This window comes from Aspergillus steynii (assembly GCF_002849105.1).
Source record: "Aspergillus steynii IBT 23096 chromosome Unknown P170scaffold_1, whole genome shotgun sequence".
NCBI classification, from domain to species: domain Eukaryota; kingdom Fungi; phylum Ascomycota; class Eurotiomycetes; order Eurotiales; family Aspergillaceae; genus Aspergillus; species Aspergillus steynii.
Genome location: NW_020194398.1, coordinates 2691168 through 2709693, shown reverse-complemented (window position 1 = coordinate 2709693; position 18526 = coordinate 2691168). Strand labels below are relative to the sequence as shown.

The 18526-nt window shown below is 51.3% G+C and overlaps 8 protein-coding genes across 8 annotated transcripts; 3 read left to right on the top strand and 5 right to left on the bottom strand.

Moving 5' to 3' along the window:
* The first annotated feature begins 46 nt into the window (after positions 1-46).
* On the top strand, positions 47-3170 carry P170DRAFT_397986 (uncharacterized protein). The gene is made up of 4 exons (XM_024846204.1): positions 47-150; positions 505-870; positions 939-1174; positions 1227-3170. Exons 1-4 carry the CDS (start codon positions 115-117, stop codon positions 3058-3060), a joined length of 2472 nt encoding a protein of 823 aa, XP_024709774.1. The 5' UTR covers positions 47-114; the 3' UTR covers positions 3061-3170.
* Positions 3161-5187, bottom strand: P170DRAFT_397983 (ubiquitin carboxyl-terminal hydrolase family protein). Its single transcript, XM_024846203.1, has 2 exons — positions 4497-5187; positions 3161-4440 (listed from the first exon to the last, which is right to left on the bottom strand). The coding sequence occupies exons 1-2, from the start codon at positions 5179-5181 to the stop codon at positions 3275-3277; spliced, it is 1851 nt and encodes a 616-aa protein (XP_024709773.1). The 5' UTR covers positions 5182-5187; the 3' UTR covers positions 3161-3274.
* A 173-nt stretch (positions 5188-5360) lies between these two features.
* pre1 (proteasome core particle subunit beta 4) lies at positions 5361-6306 on the bottom strand. The gene is made up of 4 exons (XM_024848190.1): positions 6167-6306; positions 5837-6086; positions 5633-5756; positions 5361-5576 (listed from the first exon to the last, which is right to left on the bottom strand). The coding sequence occupies exons 1-4, from the start codon at positions 6261-6263 to the stop codon at positions 5499-5501; spliced, it is 549 nt and encodes a 182-aa protein (XP_024709772.1). The 5' UTR covers positions 6264-6306; the 3' UTR covers positions 5361-5498.
* A 335-nt stretch (positions 6307-6641) lies between these two features.
* Positions 6642-8811, top strand: P170DRAFT_505226 (ribosomal RNA-processing protein RRP9). Its single transcript, XM_024854271.1, has 2 exons — positions 6642-7037; positions 7097-8811. Exons 1-2 carry the CDS (start codon positions 6690-6692, stop codon positions 8600-8602), a joined length of 1854 nt encoding a protein of 617 aa, XP_024709771.1. The 5' UTR covers positions 6642-6689; the 3' UTR covers positions 8603-8811.
* Positions 8812-9165: 354 nt separating this feature from the next.
* P170DRAFT_442562 (Zn(II)2Cys6 transcription factor domain-containing protein) lies at positions 9166-10543 on the bottom strand (the record flags this gene model as incomplete). The annotated part of the gene is made up of 3 exons (XM_024850471.1): positions 9166-9981; positions 10044-10370; positions 10427-10543. The coding sequence occupies 3 exons, from the start codon at positions 10541-10543 to the stop codon at positions 9166-9168; spliced, it is 1260 nt and encodes a 419-aa protein (XP_024709770.1).
* A 389-nt stretch (positions 10544-10932) lies between these two features.
* Positions 10933-12660, bottom strand: P170DRAFT_397971 (uncharacterized protein). Its single transcript, XM_024846202.1, has 2 exons — positions 11819-12660; positions 10933-11767 (listed from the first exon to the last, which is right to left on the bottom strand). The coding sequence occupies exons 1-2, from the start codon at positions 12386-12388 to the stop codon at positions 11057-11059; spliced, it is 1281 nt and encodes a 426-aa protein (XP_024709769.1). The 5' UTR covers positions 12389-12660; the 3' UTR covers positions 10933-11056.
* An 855-nt stretch (positions 12661-13515) lies between these two features.
* P170DRAFT_347212 (alpha/beta-hydrolase) lies at positions 13516-14526 on the top strand (the record flags this gene model as incomplete). The annotated part of the gene is made up of 3 exons (XM_024843615.1): positions 13516-13821; positions 13903-14180; positions 14226-14526. The coding sequence occupies 3 exons, from the start codon at positions 13516-13518 to the stop codon at positions 14524-14526; spliced, it is 885 nt and encodes a 294-aa protein (XP_024709768.1).
* Positions 14527-14676: 150 nt separating this feature from the next.
* P170DRAFT_505223 (uncharacterized protein) lies at positions 14677-17299 on the bottom strand. The gene is made up of 4 exons (XM_024854270.1): positions 16825-17299; positions 16652-16771; positions 16505-16597; positions 14677-16432 (listed from the first exon to the last, which is right to left on the bottom strand). The coding sequence occupies exons 1-4, from the start codon at positions 16918-16920 to the stop codon at positions 15176-15178; spliced, it is 1566 nt and encodes a 521-aa protein (XP_024709767.1). The 5' UTR covers positions 16921-17299; the 3' UTR covers positions 14677-15175.
* Between the last annotated feature and the right edge of the window lie 1227 nt (positions 17300-18526).

Here is an 18526-nt window from a genome sequence, read left to right as displayed (position 1 = left end):
AGACCGACTGGCAAATGGAGAACTTCATCGTCTACAATCATCATCGATTTCCACGTCGTCCGGCCATAATGCTTTCTTGAGTTCTGGGGATGAACTCCATCACACTGCTACGCGATGGGGCGACAAGCGTATTTGAATCGACTGGCTCTGGTAGGCTCCAACTTCCTGTTCTTACCCTTATTCGGCCCTGGACTATTACTGCAGCTTTGTTACTTGGCGCCACTGCGTCCCAGCCTGTCCCCTGAGTCTTGATGCCCTGCTTTGTATTCAGACTCAGCGTACACGTGTGATTTTTTTTTTTTTTTTTTTTTTTTTTACTTCCATATTCGCAGTCCGAAGCGGAATATAGACTTGTTGTACTTTGTTTCTTTTCATGCCGCATGTTAGCCTGCGCTGTATTTAGATTTATACGATTGTGTCATACCCGTGGTCTTCAACATATCTATTTCTTGATAACGCTTATTGGCTTCGTTACCCTGGGGCGCCTGATTAACCAGATTCCAGGGCCGGTCCCCATATGAAGCTCCGGAGCGTCCCCAAGGGCCTACCGCAGAGCTTGCTCATCCTGCCCAGCGAAGGAGATCAGCTTTGCATGCGGATGATTATGTCCAACATTATGATGAAAGAGGTCATCCCGTCAACCCCGAATCAAAAGTCTTCGGTAGACAGCTTCGACGAGCTAAAAACGACATTCTTTCAACTATGGGAATCGTCGTCAGTGAAGATGGAACCGCCAGTGGCCCTACTGAACAACAGAGAGCCGACATGCTAGCCGCCGAGAATGATTACGGATTGGTTATGGCTACTATAGACCAGGTTTCGGTCTTTCTCGGCGGGTGGTGGGCATCGTCACTCGCAGGCCGGATACAAGTAAGTCTGATGCCGAGTCGCTGCCACGAATTCCTAGCCCCCTTAGTTGACTTCTGTCGGTTCTTCAGACCTTCAAAAGCTACACGCACGCTCCTTTGTCGGGAATCATCAGTTATGAGCGTGCATTCCTTGGTGTCCCTAGGTTTTATTTCGCAGGGATTCCGGCCTGGGCTATGTCGACATGCCTGTCTATCTGCAGACATCATCCGCTGGAGCGTCTAATTTCATTGGTACAAAGCCAATTTCCGGATGATGACTTATTGTCCAAGACTGTCCGCGCGTCTTTTAACGTCTTACATTCTGCGTACGTGGATCGCGATACCTCATAGAATGCTCTCAGCTAACTCACTGCGTAGGACGAGAGGAACGCTGCTTGTTTTAGCTGTACAGACATACATGTTTTCTTTATTGCAGTCACTTCATCTTGTGCCTTCATCATTTTTCCCAGCAGCTAGATTTCTCATTCCGTTCGGTGACATGGCCGCTATTCAGTTCCCGTCCTTGCCTACGGACTTCTCACTTCAGTCACTTGGTGAATATTGTTTGACCTTGGCAAAGGCACCTTCGCTCTTGCTCTATGCCTATATGTACCTGCGCCCGGTCATAGAAATACGGCTCTATCGGTTAATACGCAGGCGGTTACCCAAGCCTACTCTGGCCGATGAGCTTTCCATCAAAGTGGCGACTGACAACGACCTTATCGACTGGATGGTTCCAACGCTGGGGCGCAGATCCGAGGAGGAAAACCGTCGGAATAACATGTCTTTTGGCGAAGACATAATGTATGAAGTGAACTTCTTGCGCAGATGGGTTCTGTCCTGGTTTGGTTTCAAATCACAACGGGCACCACGCGCATCAGAGCAAGTAGTGGATGCACGACGCAGGCGAGAATGGCTCGAATCCTTACCACTGAGCGTGGAGCAACTGTCAAATGAACGACAGACTAGGGCCCGGCAGCTACAACTCCAGTCGACAGTTCCGCCTCCCCCAGAAGAAGTGATCCGTGCTCACGCAGCTGCTTCTGGAACGCCTGCAGCCGATCTGGGTGATATCGGCAGCAATCGAGTCTTGCCCAGCGAAGAAAATCCGATCTCTCAATCACCCGCAGAAATGAGTGCTGGAGAATTCCCTGACCTGGCTCCCCTGGACCGAGTGAATGCTGTGTCTCCCGCTAATGGCACACCTGCCCCTGTGGATGATGCAGAGGATAACCACCGGGAACATGCCTCTGAAAGCCGGCGGAGCTCTCGCTCCAATACTTTGTTCTCCCGACCATCATCTCCTGCTACATCCTCTCCGACCTCACCTCGTGTTCGGGCTTCCTTGATTCATCAGAACTCCGATGTTATCACAATGCAACTAGAACTTTTGGGGAACCGAAATACACCAAACAATGGCCAGCTTATTACGAGGGCAGCGGTTGATGCTGACCAGGCCAATGCTACTGGTATACCAACTGGCCGCCGGTCATTCTCGGACCTTTTGGATGCTCTTTTGGCCAACCAAGGTCAGAACATCACCGCCATTGTCAACCCTGATACAGTTGACAGTGATGGGCTTTCTAATCTTACCGCCGCTATTTCACCCGAAGGCGGAGAAAGCCCACTGGCCATTTCACCCCATCAGATAAACCCGAGGGCTGAGACCCCAGGCAATGGTCCAGAGCCAGTGTCGACACTAGCCAGCATCTTGCCGGACAGTGTCGAGGAGCCAGGCCCAGAAGATAACCATGACGGGATCCCTGACCCGGAACCCCTTGAAAATGATTTTGATTCAGAAATATACCCGCGGATTTCTGACCCCAACGTTCGCGAGCAAACAGCCGCCAGCACTTCCTCTTCGATCGCTCACCGAGTTACGATCCTTTCTTCGCACCCCGTTGATTCCCTCGCGTCTCATCTTGCAACCATGATCACCGGCGTGCTTTTTCTCCCGCTTGAATCACTCTACCTGCGTTCGGTTGCTTCCGCCTTTCTGTCATCCATAGAATCCCCTCCTGGACTGAGCTCTGACGTTCGTGATTTGGGTGCATGGGGCGGCGGTGGCTCGCGAGCTGATATTGCAGCCTACATGGGGAAAATGGTCCTGATGCTAGGCATGCAAGCCGCTGTGAATGCTAGCGTTTGGGGCATCGTTTCCGGTGCAGCTATTAAAATCGGAAGGAAGTTTTGTGGCTGGGGCACTCTATGAGTCTGTGTAGTCTAGAAACTGTCGACTACTGAGGGACATAAGTTATAGATCAAATTAGTCGACGATAGCGGCAAGGGGAAATTTTGCCTATTGTACCTAAGCATGAGCTGTAATTATACAAAAAAAAGGCCTCAACACCAAGTCTCGACAAAGTGCTTCCCGTTAGAAAATACATGCATACATAGTCTTTATATTTTTCATTATCGATCTCCGTTTATTTGGCGGCTTTGCCCTTGCGGTTCGACATGCCAGGAATTTTCCGGCGCTCCCAGACCATTAGATATCCTTCCCTGGTGAACAGCGTCTCGCTTTCTGCTCGTTTCACAAACAGATCTTGAATCTCCAACCACTCCGGTCCCCGCTGCTCTCCAGCGTGCTGGCTTTGGTGTCGGGTGTTCTCCGCTGCCATCGCCTTGTCGTGAAGCTGAACGAGCCAGGCAACCTTTTCACTGCCTCCGCCGGCTCCGGAAGATGACGATCCACCGGCCGCGTTGACACCCTTATCGGCTGCCGCCTCATCGGTTGCCCCAGGGGCGGCCACCGTGGGGTCGAGAATGATGTTGGCCACGAGGTCATAGAGGATCGGCTCGCCCGGCGGCCAGATCTCCGGGTTGGGTTCTACGTAGGGAGACATGTCTAGGGAGCGAGGAGAGGGGAAGGTGACGATCGTCGGATTCCGTTCTGAGACGAACCGGTTCTGACTGAATCGCTTGATGTGGAAGAAGAGGTATGGCGGGAGGGGATGAAGGAGACGATGCCGGACTCGATGGGCGAGTTTCTCCGAGGCGGTGATCCCGTTGTATTTGTTCAAGAGGGTGGTCAAGGGGACCTGGGGAATGATGGATTCACGATTGGCGGACTGGAATAGAGGAGTCGGCGGCAGGTCCAGCGTGAGGATGAGATAGGGGATGGTTTGGCTGTTGATGGTTCCAGATTCGGTGAAGACCAGACGGGCATTTTGGGTATCAGAATGAGCGGTGATCGCTTGACTTTCGATCTTCAAGTGGCCCTGGAAAGCGGCTTGGATCACACTCGTCGGGTTCTTCGAGGGCTTTTTGGAACCTCCGAGGGATAGGTGTAGGTTGTTGAGAAACCATGACAAAAAGTCCACTGGATCGGACTGTTGGGTGAGGGTGAAACGTTTCGATGACCGGATAGCAATCTCCTGTAATAGTTCATGTGGCGAAACATGGGATCGGAAGGCCTTGGGATTCCACAACTTCCGCACGAGGGTGCTGAAACGATGCACCAACTGTGGCGTCCCCAGCGCAGGGAAATCATGGAGCAGGAAGTAATTGCGAATCGGGAAAACATGGGCTAACAGCTGCACTACGACGTTGAGATAATCGTTGGCCTTGATGTTGTTCATTCCCACGAAGCCTAAAAAGTAGGAGTCAGTATCACGTACCAAGGAGGTCGGGAGCATCAATCTTCACCTGGTCTATAGCGGGCCCCGGCAAGATCGAAGGCATCATGAACCTCTTTATCTAATTTTGTCACTTCTTCCTTGGTGTAATAAGGATCGACCACGTATTTGATATCCTCCAGACTCTTGTTCTGAACTTCGTATCCCTCCGGGAGAACATAGACTTTTTTGGTGCCCATGTTAATGAAAACATGGTGTCCGACTTCGAGAGCATGGAAGTAGGCATGCGACTTGGGTCCTCGACCTTGGAAATATTTGCCGCACACGAGACAGGCATATACGTTGATGTTGGACAGACTGACTGAGCACAGCTTTTCGAAATCGAAATCGAGGATTCCGCGATTAATCGTGTCGAGATACAGGTCGCTGTAGCCCTCCATGGGTTGCGTCTGGCGTTGCGGAGCCGCAATCACCGGCTTGTCGTCATCCTCGTCGCCGTCGGAAGACTCGTTATCGTCGTTCTGCGCTGCTTCCTTTAGCTCCTCTTGCTCCTGGTCGGCCGCAGCAAGAATATTCTCCCCATTGCGCTCGTGCTGCTCGGTCTCTTGTCCACTGGCTCGGCGTAGCGGTAGGGCCCCATGGCGCGGATCTTCTTGTTCGGATGCTTCATCCTCCACGCGGACTCTTTTGGATGCAGGAGAGCCTGCCGGGAGGTCCTCCTCCAGCGACAACTCCGCTTGTCTTTTGGGCATCATGGTTTGGTGAATGGAAATGAAGGTGAAAACTGGCGCGGGAATCGAAACCGGCGAAAACGCGATGGGCGGCGGAGGGGTGCAAACAAGACAAACAGCCGGCCGGCACTATGACATATGGCTGGTCTTACGCCTCGTGGTTGGATTCGCATCGGATCGCCTGGCATAATCTACCTCCATCACAGCTACGCTCGAGTTCTAGTTCATTGAATTGATTTTCTACCATGCAATCGATCCTCAAAAAGAAGGAAGAAAAAGACCCAGGTCCCGTAAAGCCGAAAACAAAAGACATCATAATATTGGTATGATACAACACCGCATTAAGCACTCTTGACGATCCTGTCGTTATCAAAGTCCACTTCCTTCACGCCATCCTTGGATATGACCTTGACTAGGACCTAGAGGTTGTCAGTAAGATTCCTGTTCAGCGACCGGTAGATCCATTGCAACATACTCCTTTGTAGTCGATCGGTAGTCTGCGCTTCAGCTCGTCCGTGCACATCTCTAGGAGCTTGAGGCCTTGCTCGAGCGTGATATCGGGGTGGTGATGTTTATCGAGGGTCGACAAGCAGTAGTATCTGGGAGATCTTAGTTCCTATTCCTCTGGCGATGCTTAACGCCGAGGTCATCATGACCCGGCATCCAACTCTCCACTTACTGGGCATATCCGTGGGCCGCATATGGAACGGGCGCCAGCGATGCCAGGTAGTCGATCCAGTATAGGTTTGGCTTTTCGGAGATGGGGTCCACGCCAGCCAGCAACAGGTTGACCGTGTACGGGCTGCGCGATCGCAAACTCCGTGCCAGTTCTCCTCGGACAAAGTTGGCCACTGCATTCGGTCCCAGTTCGGTGTCGTTCCGCATCGTGTAAAGCTGGATGTTGGCTTGGATGTATTCCGCAAATTGTACTATTACGCATTCCCAGTCAGCTTGCCCGTGCCTTCCACCTGTCTGCCGAGTCATCTGCGGTTGGGTCGGGTGTACGAACCGGTATCTCCCGCCTCTCCCGAGAAAGCCATAAGGCTGTTCTTGTTCAGCTGTCGTGTCTTGTCATCCTCGGCCTTGATAATAGTCGGACCCCTCATAGTGGCCTTAGACGCCGCCACAATGACAAAGTCCTTGCCAGTGATGCCGAGTAGAACCTCCCTAGGAAACAACCGATCAGCTGGGGGTGAAAAGCATTGGCAGGGGAGAATGAATCATACATGGCTAGTTTCAGGTGTCAGGTAGTGAGGAGATGAGCAAGAAACGAAGGGACAGTGATGGTGGAGCTGGAGGAAGGGTATGGCTGATTGCTGGCCGCGCGGAGCTTGACTGCCTTGGGAGCTGCTTTGGGAGCCTGAGGCGGAGAGCTGTCCCGCTGAGTCAGCATTTAGGCGTAACATTCTTGCGCTTTCCGCCTGCACGGGCCACCGGCAGAAAAAAAGTGAAGAGCGAAAGCTTCATCTTCCCCATTCGCATTCGTTCGCCCGTTCCAATCCCCCGGTTACCTGACGCCAGACTACGCGGTCATGTCGTCCTTTTTCACCCTGCCCGCTTCTCAGCGGAAGCGCAAGAGAGACGACCGCGCCGGAGCCCCCGCCTCCAAGAAACGAGGAGTCGACGCAGAGAAGAATTCGAGAGAGCGGGATGAATCGATCTCGGGAAGTGACTTGGATGGGGAAGATGTAGAAAGCCAGGCGCCCGGGCTGTCCGAGGAGAGTGGCTCGGAATCCGATGAGGGAGAGACGGCCGGAGACCGAAGATTGAAACTTGCCGAGAGATATCTTGAAAATATCCGGGATGAAGTGGATGATGTTGGGTTTGATGCGGCGCAAATCGACCGAGATCTCATTGCGGAGAGACTGAAAGAAGATGTGGTATGTATTGGTATTCCGCGCTTTCGTCATGGATCTGCACGTTGCTAACCCTCGGAAAGGACGAGTTCAAAGGCCGGGTGTACCGTCAGATTGCGTCGGACTTGGCTTTCTCGACAGCGTCGCATACCTTCTTTCGAGCGGATACCCAGACGACCACCTCTATTGCAGTCCATCCACCCTACGCATACACGGTGTCCAAGGATAAAACGCTGATCAAGTGGGAACTCGCTACACCCAGTGCCGCGCCCGCAGCCGCTACGACAAACGATCAGGACTCGTCGAAACGCCGCCCGAAACCGCAGCGGAGAAAGCCGAAACAAGTGAAATTCGCACGGGGCTTGCAAAAGATTGCCGAGAGCGAGGAAGAACATGGCCACACCAAGAGCATCCTATCTGTTGCCGTGTCGCCGTCAGGGAAGTACGTGGCGACTGGCGGGGAGGATCGCAGATTGATTATCTGGGACGCAGCAACCCTGAAGCCATTGCAGACTTTTACACAACACCGGGACTCTGTCAGTGGGCTTGCCTTTGCTCGTCATATCTCCACGATGAGCTCCGGAGAACAACTCTTCTCCGGTTCTTTCGACCGCACAATCAAGACGTGGTCCTTGAGCTCTGCAGGACATGCCTATGTCGAGACATTGTTTGGACATCAGGACCATGTCTCGTCGTTGGCGGCAATGACGATTGACGAATGTATCAGTGTGGGAGCGCGCGATCGTACGGCCAGATTATGGAAGGTTGTGGATGAATCCCAGCTGGTTTTCCGTGGTGGTTCGAAGAAGGACTCGTACCAGGAAAACAACATTGACTGCGTGGCTCCTTTGCCTCCCAGTCATTTTGTTACTGGCTCGGACTCGGGTGCTCTCTCGCTCTGGTCCGTTCACAAGAAAAAGCCCCTCCATACGATCCCGCTCGCCCACGGCCTCGACCCTATTCCTCCTCTCGATGAGCTCTCAAACGAAGTTGATCAGGACGTTGCATCGGCAAACTCCCGCTTCCTTCGACGGATGCCTCGCTGGATCACAGCTCTAACCACTGTGCCGGGTACGGATATTGTGCTGAGTGGAAGCTGGGATGGCTGGATTCGCGCCTGGAAGATCTCTGAAGATAAGAAGATGATTCTGCCACTCGGACCTGTTGGTGGTGGAAACGTGGTCTCCCCCGATACACCGTCTGCGCAGCTGAAGCAAACCCTCGCTTTTGACACCCCTGCCAACCCAGATCATATGGCCATCGATACGCCACGGACCGACGAGGCCAAAGACGGTCCTGAGCCGCTGGTCAAGGGCGTGGTCAACGGTATTGCCGTTTTCGAACGCCGGGCAGACACGATTAAGCCCGGTCAGGTATCGACCGAGCCCAAGTCCAAGTCCAAGTCGAAATCCTCAGACTCTGAGCCCCGTGGGCTCTGCATAGTGGCAGCCGTCGGCAAGGAGCACCGGTTTGGACGTTGGAAGTGCTTTGCGAACAATTATCACGACGGGGCCGCCGCGGATGGCCGCAACGGAGCCGTTGTTTTTGAAGTTCCGTTCTTTGCGGGCGTGACCTCAAAGGAGGCGTAATTGGCCCATGGGATGAATCACGGTGACGTGGCGTATGTATTCTATCTATTGATTTCACTGTTCTTCTTGTGTACTTTGGCTATTCCCGGATCGGCGGTCTTTGCATATTGTTTTCTAAAAGTTTCGCATTAGAAGGCTTCTTCATGTTGCTGTGATATTGGACCGACAGGTCCGGATGTACATATCTATCTACAAACCAGATATTTGCGAAAGAGCTGGTGCCACCTTTGTTCTACAATCGAGGTGAAGAAACAGTAGTATCTCTGTACTCTCGAGAGCGCCAAGCCGCTGCGGCCTGGGGATAGAACTGCATCTCTCGGCACTGGACAAGTTCTCGAGAAGATTATTGGCTTCAGTTTGGTCTCGAAACTATCGTATCACAAATTCGAAGTTCGAGATGAACGGTTTCAATTTCTCCTAGCATTGATGGGCTGAATGTCTTCTATGATATGACACACATAGATTCCCAATTTAAACATAGCGGCATGTTAACACCAGACACATAGTACAATTTCAAACGCTTCATAACACATCATTTGTTCATTTATTGATCCACGATGCAGTCAGCTTATACTGACTGGCTGGGAATACCCGCACGCAAGAGCAGGGAACTCCATAAGCGGCGGGATCCTGGGGTCGGTGCTGCGTTCCAAATACATACAAATGGCCACACATTCGTTCCTCAGCCTGCCCTCGACCCATGGTTGCCATTCTGCCAGCGTGCACATCAATCCCATCCAGTTCGCAAGGATCACAAGAGCCGGTGGGTCTCTTGACCGAAGCAGATCCAGGAAATCGAATTCCAATCGCCCCATGAAGGTAGTACATCGGGCAGCATTGGGAAGGTTCTTATCCAGCTGGATCAACGTGGTGATAGACCGAAGTGGAACGTAATACGGGCTTGTCAGGCTGCTCGTGAGGTCGTCGATGTCGCAGAAATCGGCAAAGAGCGGATCGAGGCCTTCTCGTCCAAGCTGGTCATCATGGTTGAAAAGATGGCATTCAACTTGCTCAGACGCTTTAAATGCGGCCTCCCAGATACTCCCCGGAAGGTATCGGGATGCTGACTCCAATAGGCACCGCAGACCACTCTGCAGGCAAAGCCAGTTCATGTCGGCCGGGTTGTTAGTGAGGACCCAGGAATCAGTGGGCTCGAAATTCTCAGGACAGATGGACACCACACCCATGAACATGCATGTCGAAATGAGCGCATCGAAATTTTTCTGGTTAACCCCGGGGAGTAATGCATTTTGATATAATCGGATCGCCTGCTGCCAGAAATGGGCCTCCGCGCATCTTCGGCCTGGTTCCGTCGATCGGGAGACGCGGTTCAAATGAAGCATGCCGACTCCCAGGATCGTGTACAGCAAGTAAGGGCTCTATAGTACTGCTTTAGTACTGCGGAACAATAGTGACATATCCTTACAATGCCTAGACTTACACTGAAAGCCACCTGTACCATATCGCTTTCCATCACGGCCCGAATGGCAGGAAGAACAACTGTTCCCGTAGACCATTTCATGAAATGCTGAAACGCCATCAGACTATAGGGCTGTGATGATTTCGGTGAGTTAAAATCGGATCCGATACTGAGACTCTCGTCGATCCGCGATGCCATACTGGCAAGAGTGAAGGAAAAGTCCGCTGTGCTAGGCTTCTCGAGTCTGGATATTATCTCGATAGGGCTACTCTTGTCAGAATCCGGTGCATAATTACACTCCACGCCACGAACTTCGCATCTATGGCAAAGTGGTTTTCTCTCATCGCACTATATTAGCAAGATTAGTGTCGTCATCGTAGATCCCAGGATCATGACTGCCACACTTTGACTCTCCGTTTCTTACAAGTTATGCAACCAGCCCTGGATTTCTTATGAGGTCGTCTGGAATGGTACGGGACTGTCCTGTTCTCATCTGGTAAACGAAACACGGTCTGAAGCATGCGGCCATCTTTCGATATATTCATGCGCTCGTTTTTACTAGGGTGGAGGACCAGCACTTGTTGACCTGGTGCGACAGGCATGATATTTTCTGATTTGCAACCTGTACGGGCTGGACTCTGTTCATGAGCACTCGGACACTGAAGAACAAATTTTCTGTCTCTCGTGGAAGATATATACTAGAAGGCCGAAAATGAGAAGAAGGTTAGAGTTACCGATCGCCACTTTGGATACGAGGTGCTTGCCCGTCACATGACCGCCAGCAAGGCTGATTCGAGGCCTTTAGGGTTACCGTCTTCCTTACCCTCTTCCTCTTTCTTGTTCTTCTCTCCGCCTCTTTCGGACTTTCTCAACAACTTTCGTGCAAATGGGGTCAATTCTGCTATAATCAAATGACCTGGTACCAAGGCTTGAGACCAAAACATGATCATCATTCATCAAGCATATCGATGTGACTGTAAGGAGAGAACAAAAACTGACAGCCAATGAAGAGAGTACTAGCTCATCAGCTTAAATCAGTGCCACCTGCTGACTCGTTCCCTCTCATGCTGTCTCCCCGAATAGTCCGCCCATTCCGCCCCCTGTGAGCTTGATGTATCGGACACCTTCCGTGCAGTAAAGACCACTCCCGTACCGACCAAGGCCATGTCAGCCTTGCCCATGAAGCTGGCAAACTGGCCATCCTTGAATGTGATGGTGCCATTCTTCGATACGTCCATGATCTCACCCTCACCAGTCTCACGACCCCTCATTTTCACTAGAAAGGTACGGGCCGGGGTGTTCTTGGATTTCTTTGATCCGCCGCCACGTTGAGGAGCAGGCGCCTTTCTCTTGGACCCTACTTTGGGCTTTTCATCCTCGAAAACATCCTCCTCCAAGCTTTCCTCGTCCCATTCATATTCATCTTCGCTAGGTTCATCCCCCTGAGAACAGTACCGTTCTAGTATGGCCTTGTCGGCACAGAGGATCATCACGCCTTCCAAGACACCAAAGTCAAACTCTGCCTTGAAAACGCCAGGCTCACCAGTGGCGTCGATATCAAGATATAGATCCTCCGCCTGATCAGGCCACTGCTCTTCAATTTCTCTGCAATCAATCATGTAGCTCCCGACGGGTGATGCCACCTTTCGAGCCTGGCGGCGGTAGTCTGCATGTGACTTTGCACGCTCAGTCTCTCGTTCCTTTTTCGCAGCCTGAAGCTCTTTTTTCTTCTTCGCAGCATATCCCTGGTTTTCCTTTTTCTCCTTCGCAGCATGTCCCTTGGCTGCTTTCTCTACCGCAGCCTTATCCCAGCCCACGAATACCGTCTTCGTACTCGGCCCCTGCCCTATCTCATGATGCAGTCCTGCCACTTTGCTAGCAGCATTCTGTATCAGACTCACCCGATACTCACTGGACCAGGGGAACGGAACCCCGAGAACGGTGGTGGTGATTGTGCGGTCCGGCTGCCGGGCACTCCCAAAGTGCTTCTCTATGATCCATTGAGGGTCATGAGACAGTTGCTCTATTGTACAAGTATCAAGCCAGTCACGGTGCATCTGCATCTCCATCTCCAGGATATGCGGGGGTACCGTGTCGCATTTCCCCGCCTGGAGGGCTTTCTTCATCAGCTGTGTTCCGTTGCCAGTGAACTGGGGCTCTTCAAAAGCCACGTCGTAGTGCTGTAACTGTCCGCGAACAAAGTCTCGGTGGTCTCGCAGGGTTCTCTGACCTGCAGGGGTGAGTTTGGGCAAGAACATAGATCGGAGAGAGGCGCCGTCTTGTCGCTGGATACGACCGCGCACGGTGCAGAACCGGCCATATTCGGAGGTGAAGCCATCGCGTTTGATGCTCGAGTTCGAGGACATAGTGACAAACAGAAAGGTTCTTGGTTGAACTGGTCTGCCAAAGACGGGAAGATTGGGTCGACGAAGTTGGATGGAATGCGTACCTGACAGTGGGGCGATAAAACCAAACAGCTCAATAAAACGCTACGATGATGTGGGCGGTGAACATAGCATTGTTGGTGTTGACGACATAATTATGGAATCCCCTCAGCTGGGGAAAGTCGGCGCGGTTCAAACACTTCTCATTGGTAAGATCTCTGCGCTTGAGAACAAGTTGTTTGAGGTACTGGCTGTGCAAAATCCGAAAGCAAGCATCGCTGAATGTAATAACGCAGTAAGTCGATTATATCGCCCAAGTGATTTAGCACCTTCCCATAGTAGTTAGGTAGGTGGAGTAGTAAATAGTAGTAGTCTGTCCGACTACTCTCTACTGAGACCGGGAGTACACGACCGACATGATAGTACTCATCCACCTTTCATTACTGGCAAGCTGGTTTCTTTCCCTTTCTGATTTGAATTTACAACTCTTCTGGATCGATTGTCCAATTTACGCTGCAGATAGGTCAAGAAGATCCTCAGCTAATTAGGGATTCCTCTAGTATACTCGTCGGACAGCCGTGGTGCCTGAATTGTAGTCGTCATATTCTGGACTAAATATATACTTTCTATGTGCTAATGCCGTTAAAGAATATAGTTTGGCATTATATAATTAGGTCACTGCTATATATCCCCTTATTCAACTGCCCTCGCCCTCAGATCACTCGAAAGGGAAGAGCTTGCCAGCATTGGCTCCCCCGCCGGGTTTCCGGATTGGGAAAATGGTCAACAGATGTTTATCTGATCTTTCTGATGATCTGATTAGATGCAGGTCTCCATGTCCATCCCTTTAAATAGCTTCTGCTCTCTCTCTCCTAACATATGACTGTCTTCTTTACATCTCCTCCTTTCATTCAGAATCCCCACACTGTCAACCATCACCATGACCGAGCATCGTGTTCTGGCTTCTCCCCATCCCAAATGGGTAGACGTAAGTGCATCGCAAATCGTTCCCTTCCGCTAACATCCTTTGCAATCGTCCTCAATATAGCCCTTATCACTAACAGTCATAGTTCCCTAATAACCTCCCCCCAAACACTCTCGTGGTACCCATGACACGCGACCATCTTCCCATCAAACCACAGCCCGGTCTAGACATCGAGGAATTCGACATCCCAGCCCGCGATAACCACCCAATCCGAGTGCGATCCTACAAGCAATCCAACTCGGCCAATCTCCCGCTGCTCATCTACCTCCACGGCGGAGGATTCGTCACCGGCGGCCTGGAAACGGACGACGAGTCCTGCCGTGCCATCGCGGCCGACATCCCCCTTCTAGCGCTCAACGTCGAGTACCGGTTGGCGCCGGAACATCGGTTCCCCGTGGGATTCGAAGATAGTCGCGATGTGGTGTACTGGGTAAGTGGGATACACTGACCCATTCCTGGGCGCGTTGCTTGTCTGCCAGACTAATTGACTGACTGATCGATAATTGTCTAGGCCGCTTCGCCCACCGGCCAGCAGCGATTATCGACCAACCTACAAAAGGGATTCATTCTAGGCGGCACCTCTGCTGGCGCAAACTTCACCGCCGGAATCGCACATCTAGCAGCTCATGATGGCCTCCAGCCCCGACTGACCGGGCTACTCTTCCTAGCAGGCAGCTTCTGCCACCCAGACGCACGTCCAGCACAGTACCGGGATCGAATCCTCAGCGTAGATGAGATCAACGACGCTCCAGGCCTAACGAGAAAATCGATCGACTACTTCGCAGGCAGGTCCCCAACTCCAAGGATTTTGATGTGAGAATATCCATCTGACAGCCAATGTGCAGAGAAATACGGAGCACCACCCAGTGACAAACGTCTCTCGCCCCTTCTGTTTGAATCTCACGCAAACATAGCCTTCCGAGCCGCGTTCTATATCTGCGGGTGGGATCCCCGGCGGGATGAGGCTTTCTTGTTCGATGAGCTGTTGACAAACGAAGGTGTTCTGACGATGAGATATGTTTACAAGGGTCTACCGCATGGCTTCTGGACGACATGTCCGGATCTGGAGGAGTCGAAGGGATGGAGAAGAGATTTACTCGAAGGGGTCCGGTTTTTATTGGCTCGAGAGTACTAGCGCTACCTATATATAAACGGAACCCAAGTGTATGCTCTGCTTATTGAACGCTTTTAAATGCTAGCACCTGGTACATGTTGCTACCTTTGAAAAACCAACTCCTGGGGTTTATACGAAATTATTTTCGCATATGAAAGTATGTGACCTTCAGCCAGCATGACAGATGACATTTTGAGAGACCTCATCGCTAACATACAAAGAATTCGGAAATATGAGCTTCGATGATGGAATCAAGTTGGGTATTCGTGTTACTAATTTTGGGGGGGTATAAATAGTGCTTCCGGGGGGAAAGAGACAAGAGGAAGAAAACATCGCAAGAGGACCGGATGGGAAAGAAGAAAAGAGGAAGCAAGACCTCCTGTTATCGTGTTTTCACCACCGATTGACCGGGCCGATTTATGACAATGGCTGAAATCCCAAAAGAAAAAGAAAAAGAAAAAGAAAAGAAAAACAAAAGAAAAAGAAAAATAGCAAAAGAAAAAGTAAAAAGAACTGAAGGCTAGCAGAATTTTCCGATCCACATGCAAGATCGGTTCAGATTAAACCCATACATATTCGCTATGAAAACGCTCGGGGAATTATTCACGACATCGTATCTGAGAATATGAGTCCATTAACGATTTGTCAAACCGGAACCTGGCAGTTTGCTCTATCGTCTTGCTCTCCTGGAGGGTCTCACAGGACCTTCGTCAGAGTCATCCTCCAGCCTGATCGCGTTCGCCATAGAACTTCCCGCCGGCGGTCGATTCCGAGCATTTGACGTCCCGCGTGATTGAGCCGGGCGGCCATTCGAATTCATTCGCCATGGACGCGCTGGCGAGTTTGAGACATGGGCTGTCCAAGTATTCGGTCGGCGTCGATTTCCGCTTACGGCGGGCCGGATTGGCTCGTCATCTTCACTTCCATCGTCGTCATCCCCATCTCCTTCAGTGCCTGTAATTCCTGACACGCTATCAGCATCACTCAGGAGTGTCCCGATTTCAGACGTTGGAATGTCGTCGATATTCCCATCTCCTTCAGTGCCTGTAATAATCGGCGAGCTATCACTCAGAAGTGTCCCGATTTGAGACGTGGGAATGTCGTCGACATCCTCATCTCCTTCGTCACTTGTACTGTCCGAAGAGCTATCACTCAGATCCCCGAGCAGAGGCGTTGGAATGTCGGAATACTGATGGGAATCCTCCCCATAGTGGTCTTGCGTGCTGTTATCAGGTGCCCCCACGACTGTTGATCGATCTGACTCGGAATCGTATTCCCCGTGACCATAATGCTCGCCATCATCAATGAAAGAATCCATGTCAGTATCGTCCAAATCGTCATCATCTTCGCTGTCGTGGACGGCAGACATTACATCATGGCCATCCCAATCGTCCGATGTAATACCGTGACGTGAAAGATTAGGACGTTGATGTGGGTAATGGTTACGATGCATTTCATATAAGTGTTGGAGGTCGAACGGCATCGCATCAATGGGGACCCCATCATAGAAACCATTGTAATCGAAATCATCCGCCCCGTTGAACCCGTCCTCGGCCTCGTCATCAAGATAGTCTGTCATCTCGGAATTCTCGTCCAGATCATCACTCGAATAATCGGACGTATCAGTAACAGACCCTTCATCCTGGCGATAACCACACTGTATGCAATTTGAATCTTCTTCAAGCTCCCAGGCGCAAATTGGGCATCGAACGACACCATCCTCGAGATCAACGACAGGTGCCGCTGGTGGTAGCCTTGCTTTATTGAACGTGCCCTTGAACAAACCCCCTTCTCTAGGATGGGGGTTTTTCTTATCCCTGTCGATTTTTGCAGCCTCCTCGCGTTGGTGGTGTATATGCTCTGCCGTGGTCTCGCCCTTATCTAGAAGTTCGGCTCGACTTGTGAAGAGTTGTACAACTGCGCGGACCTTGAACATGTCAGTATTCATCTTGACTTCTTCTCGCTGCTCTCTGGGCTCGTATGGGTCATGATCACGTACAAGGTATGCAGGCGATGGTTCCGACTTCACCGGTGCTCGACAATCAGGACATGTCTTATTTGATCTTCCACTCCCAAACCACGAAGTCAGGCACTGGTAGACAATAAGTAAGCCTTATCCGGATGATCGTGAAACAAATGGCCTTACAGTATAACAAAATGTATGCCCACAGACAAGTGTGAAAGGCTCGTATAATGGCCTGATGCAGACGCCACATTGTATCAACGTGCGAATGTCATCCACATGTCCCTGTAATGTTTGAGAGAGCTAGATACGCGCGTTAGAATGCTTTTACCCGTGCTCCTCAGAAAACAGCTTACCCCGGAAGTATCCCCAGCCGATTCTACAGCATCTCTTGCCCCGTTTACATGATTAGAGCCAGTGCTCGAAGCTGGCCCAGCGGGTGTAGGCGACATCTGCTAACGGCGTTCGGTGTTCACGCCCAAGGACGAGGGGCAGCTTTTCGTTGGGTATTGTGACAGGGAATTTGTGACAAGACCGACACAGAATTCGCGGGGCGGGTGCCAGGACTGTGAGGAAGAAAAGAAAAAACAAGAAGGAGAAAACGCTATTCCGGTTGTGCCAGAAGCTATTGGCAGAGGTTATGTAGAGGGTGGCAAGTCACCTCTTTGAGCCGGGGGTGACGGGGCGGATCAAAGGGAAACGCGCGAGGATGTGTGGATCGGAGGGGGGGGAAATCGGCCGGATTGCATCGAGTATTTATCGCGGAGAGAAGGGAAAGGCGAGGTGAAGTAAGAAACAGCGGAGAGCGAGGGCAAGGTTCGAGGATGTCCTGACAGGTCGATTGCCAGGCACTTTTTCTTTTCGGCGCGCAAACCGAACAAACACGCGCGACCCGTGACTGTGACGCTCCCGCCCGATCGCTCTTAATTAATCCTCGCACGTCCCCACAGGCCGATCCGTCCAGTCCAACACTTCCAACAGCCAACGTCGCTCGGGCAGGGCAGATCCTCTGGACCTAGCCTACCCCCGTCCTTGACGCCGTGATCTGCTCGGCTGGCTAAATATGTCGCTGACAACCCCCGACTCCGATGCGCTCGCCATTCGCTTCACCGTCGGATGATGGACTCCAAGAAGTCAACTCATTTGAGATATGACACCTTCCCAGCTCAGTCTAGGTTGGTTTAAATCTCGGTCATGGCATTCGACAGTTGTTCATGCAGGTCTCCATCGAATTTCCAGGACACAGGGAGACTAGTACGGAGCACTATAGTTCTACGGTATTCAAAAGCCAAGCCGAGAAACCAACAAGGACAGAAGCCACAACCGCTGCAACGGTGACAATTACGAGCATCAGAAGCGCTCCTGTCAGAATTAATGCCTTTTGCTCGTGTCGCCCTGCGTTCTGCAAACTTGCATCCGCGGGATAATTTGCTTGGCGTCAGAACAGCGTGGATTGTCCAGGTGTGATGAGTTCCGGACTGGGCGCTTAGGTCGTGGCAATACTTATCATCGCGTGCCTTCAAGCATGTCTTTCTTGCCGCAGGATGTGTTCAACAGTCAAGGCTTGCTTGGTCATTTCGAGATTACAAAAGTACCAAACAGTGAAGCCGTTTGACATAACAACTACTGTGCCCTTTTTTTCGAGGCCTCCATGCCCCTGATCCCTGATTGAGTGGTTTGCCATTTGGTTACTCTGGTATTGACATTCTCTATATTTCTTCATTAACGTCAGGCAAGGGTCCTCTTTGAGGGTCGGACAGGCCTCGAAGCTATAAGCAGGAAATACCAGAGGGTACCATGTTCATATGGCAAGTTGTTCCACTTACCATGCATTTTGACTTGACTAGACTTGGCCCCTCGCTGGCCTGCTGGATCCAACTTCCGGGAAAACTTGCGATATCACCACGCTTTCGACCACTCCAGTTGATAATCGCGGAAGTCATTTCTACGTCTTTATTGGTAGCGTTCACTTTCTACCCTCCTGCTTCCATAACCTGGAAAGATCATGAGGGGGGGAAACTAATTCGACATCTGGAAGAATATGTATACGTTCCTTTT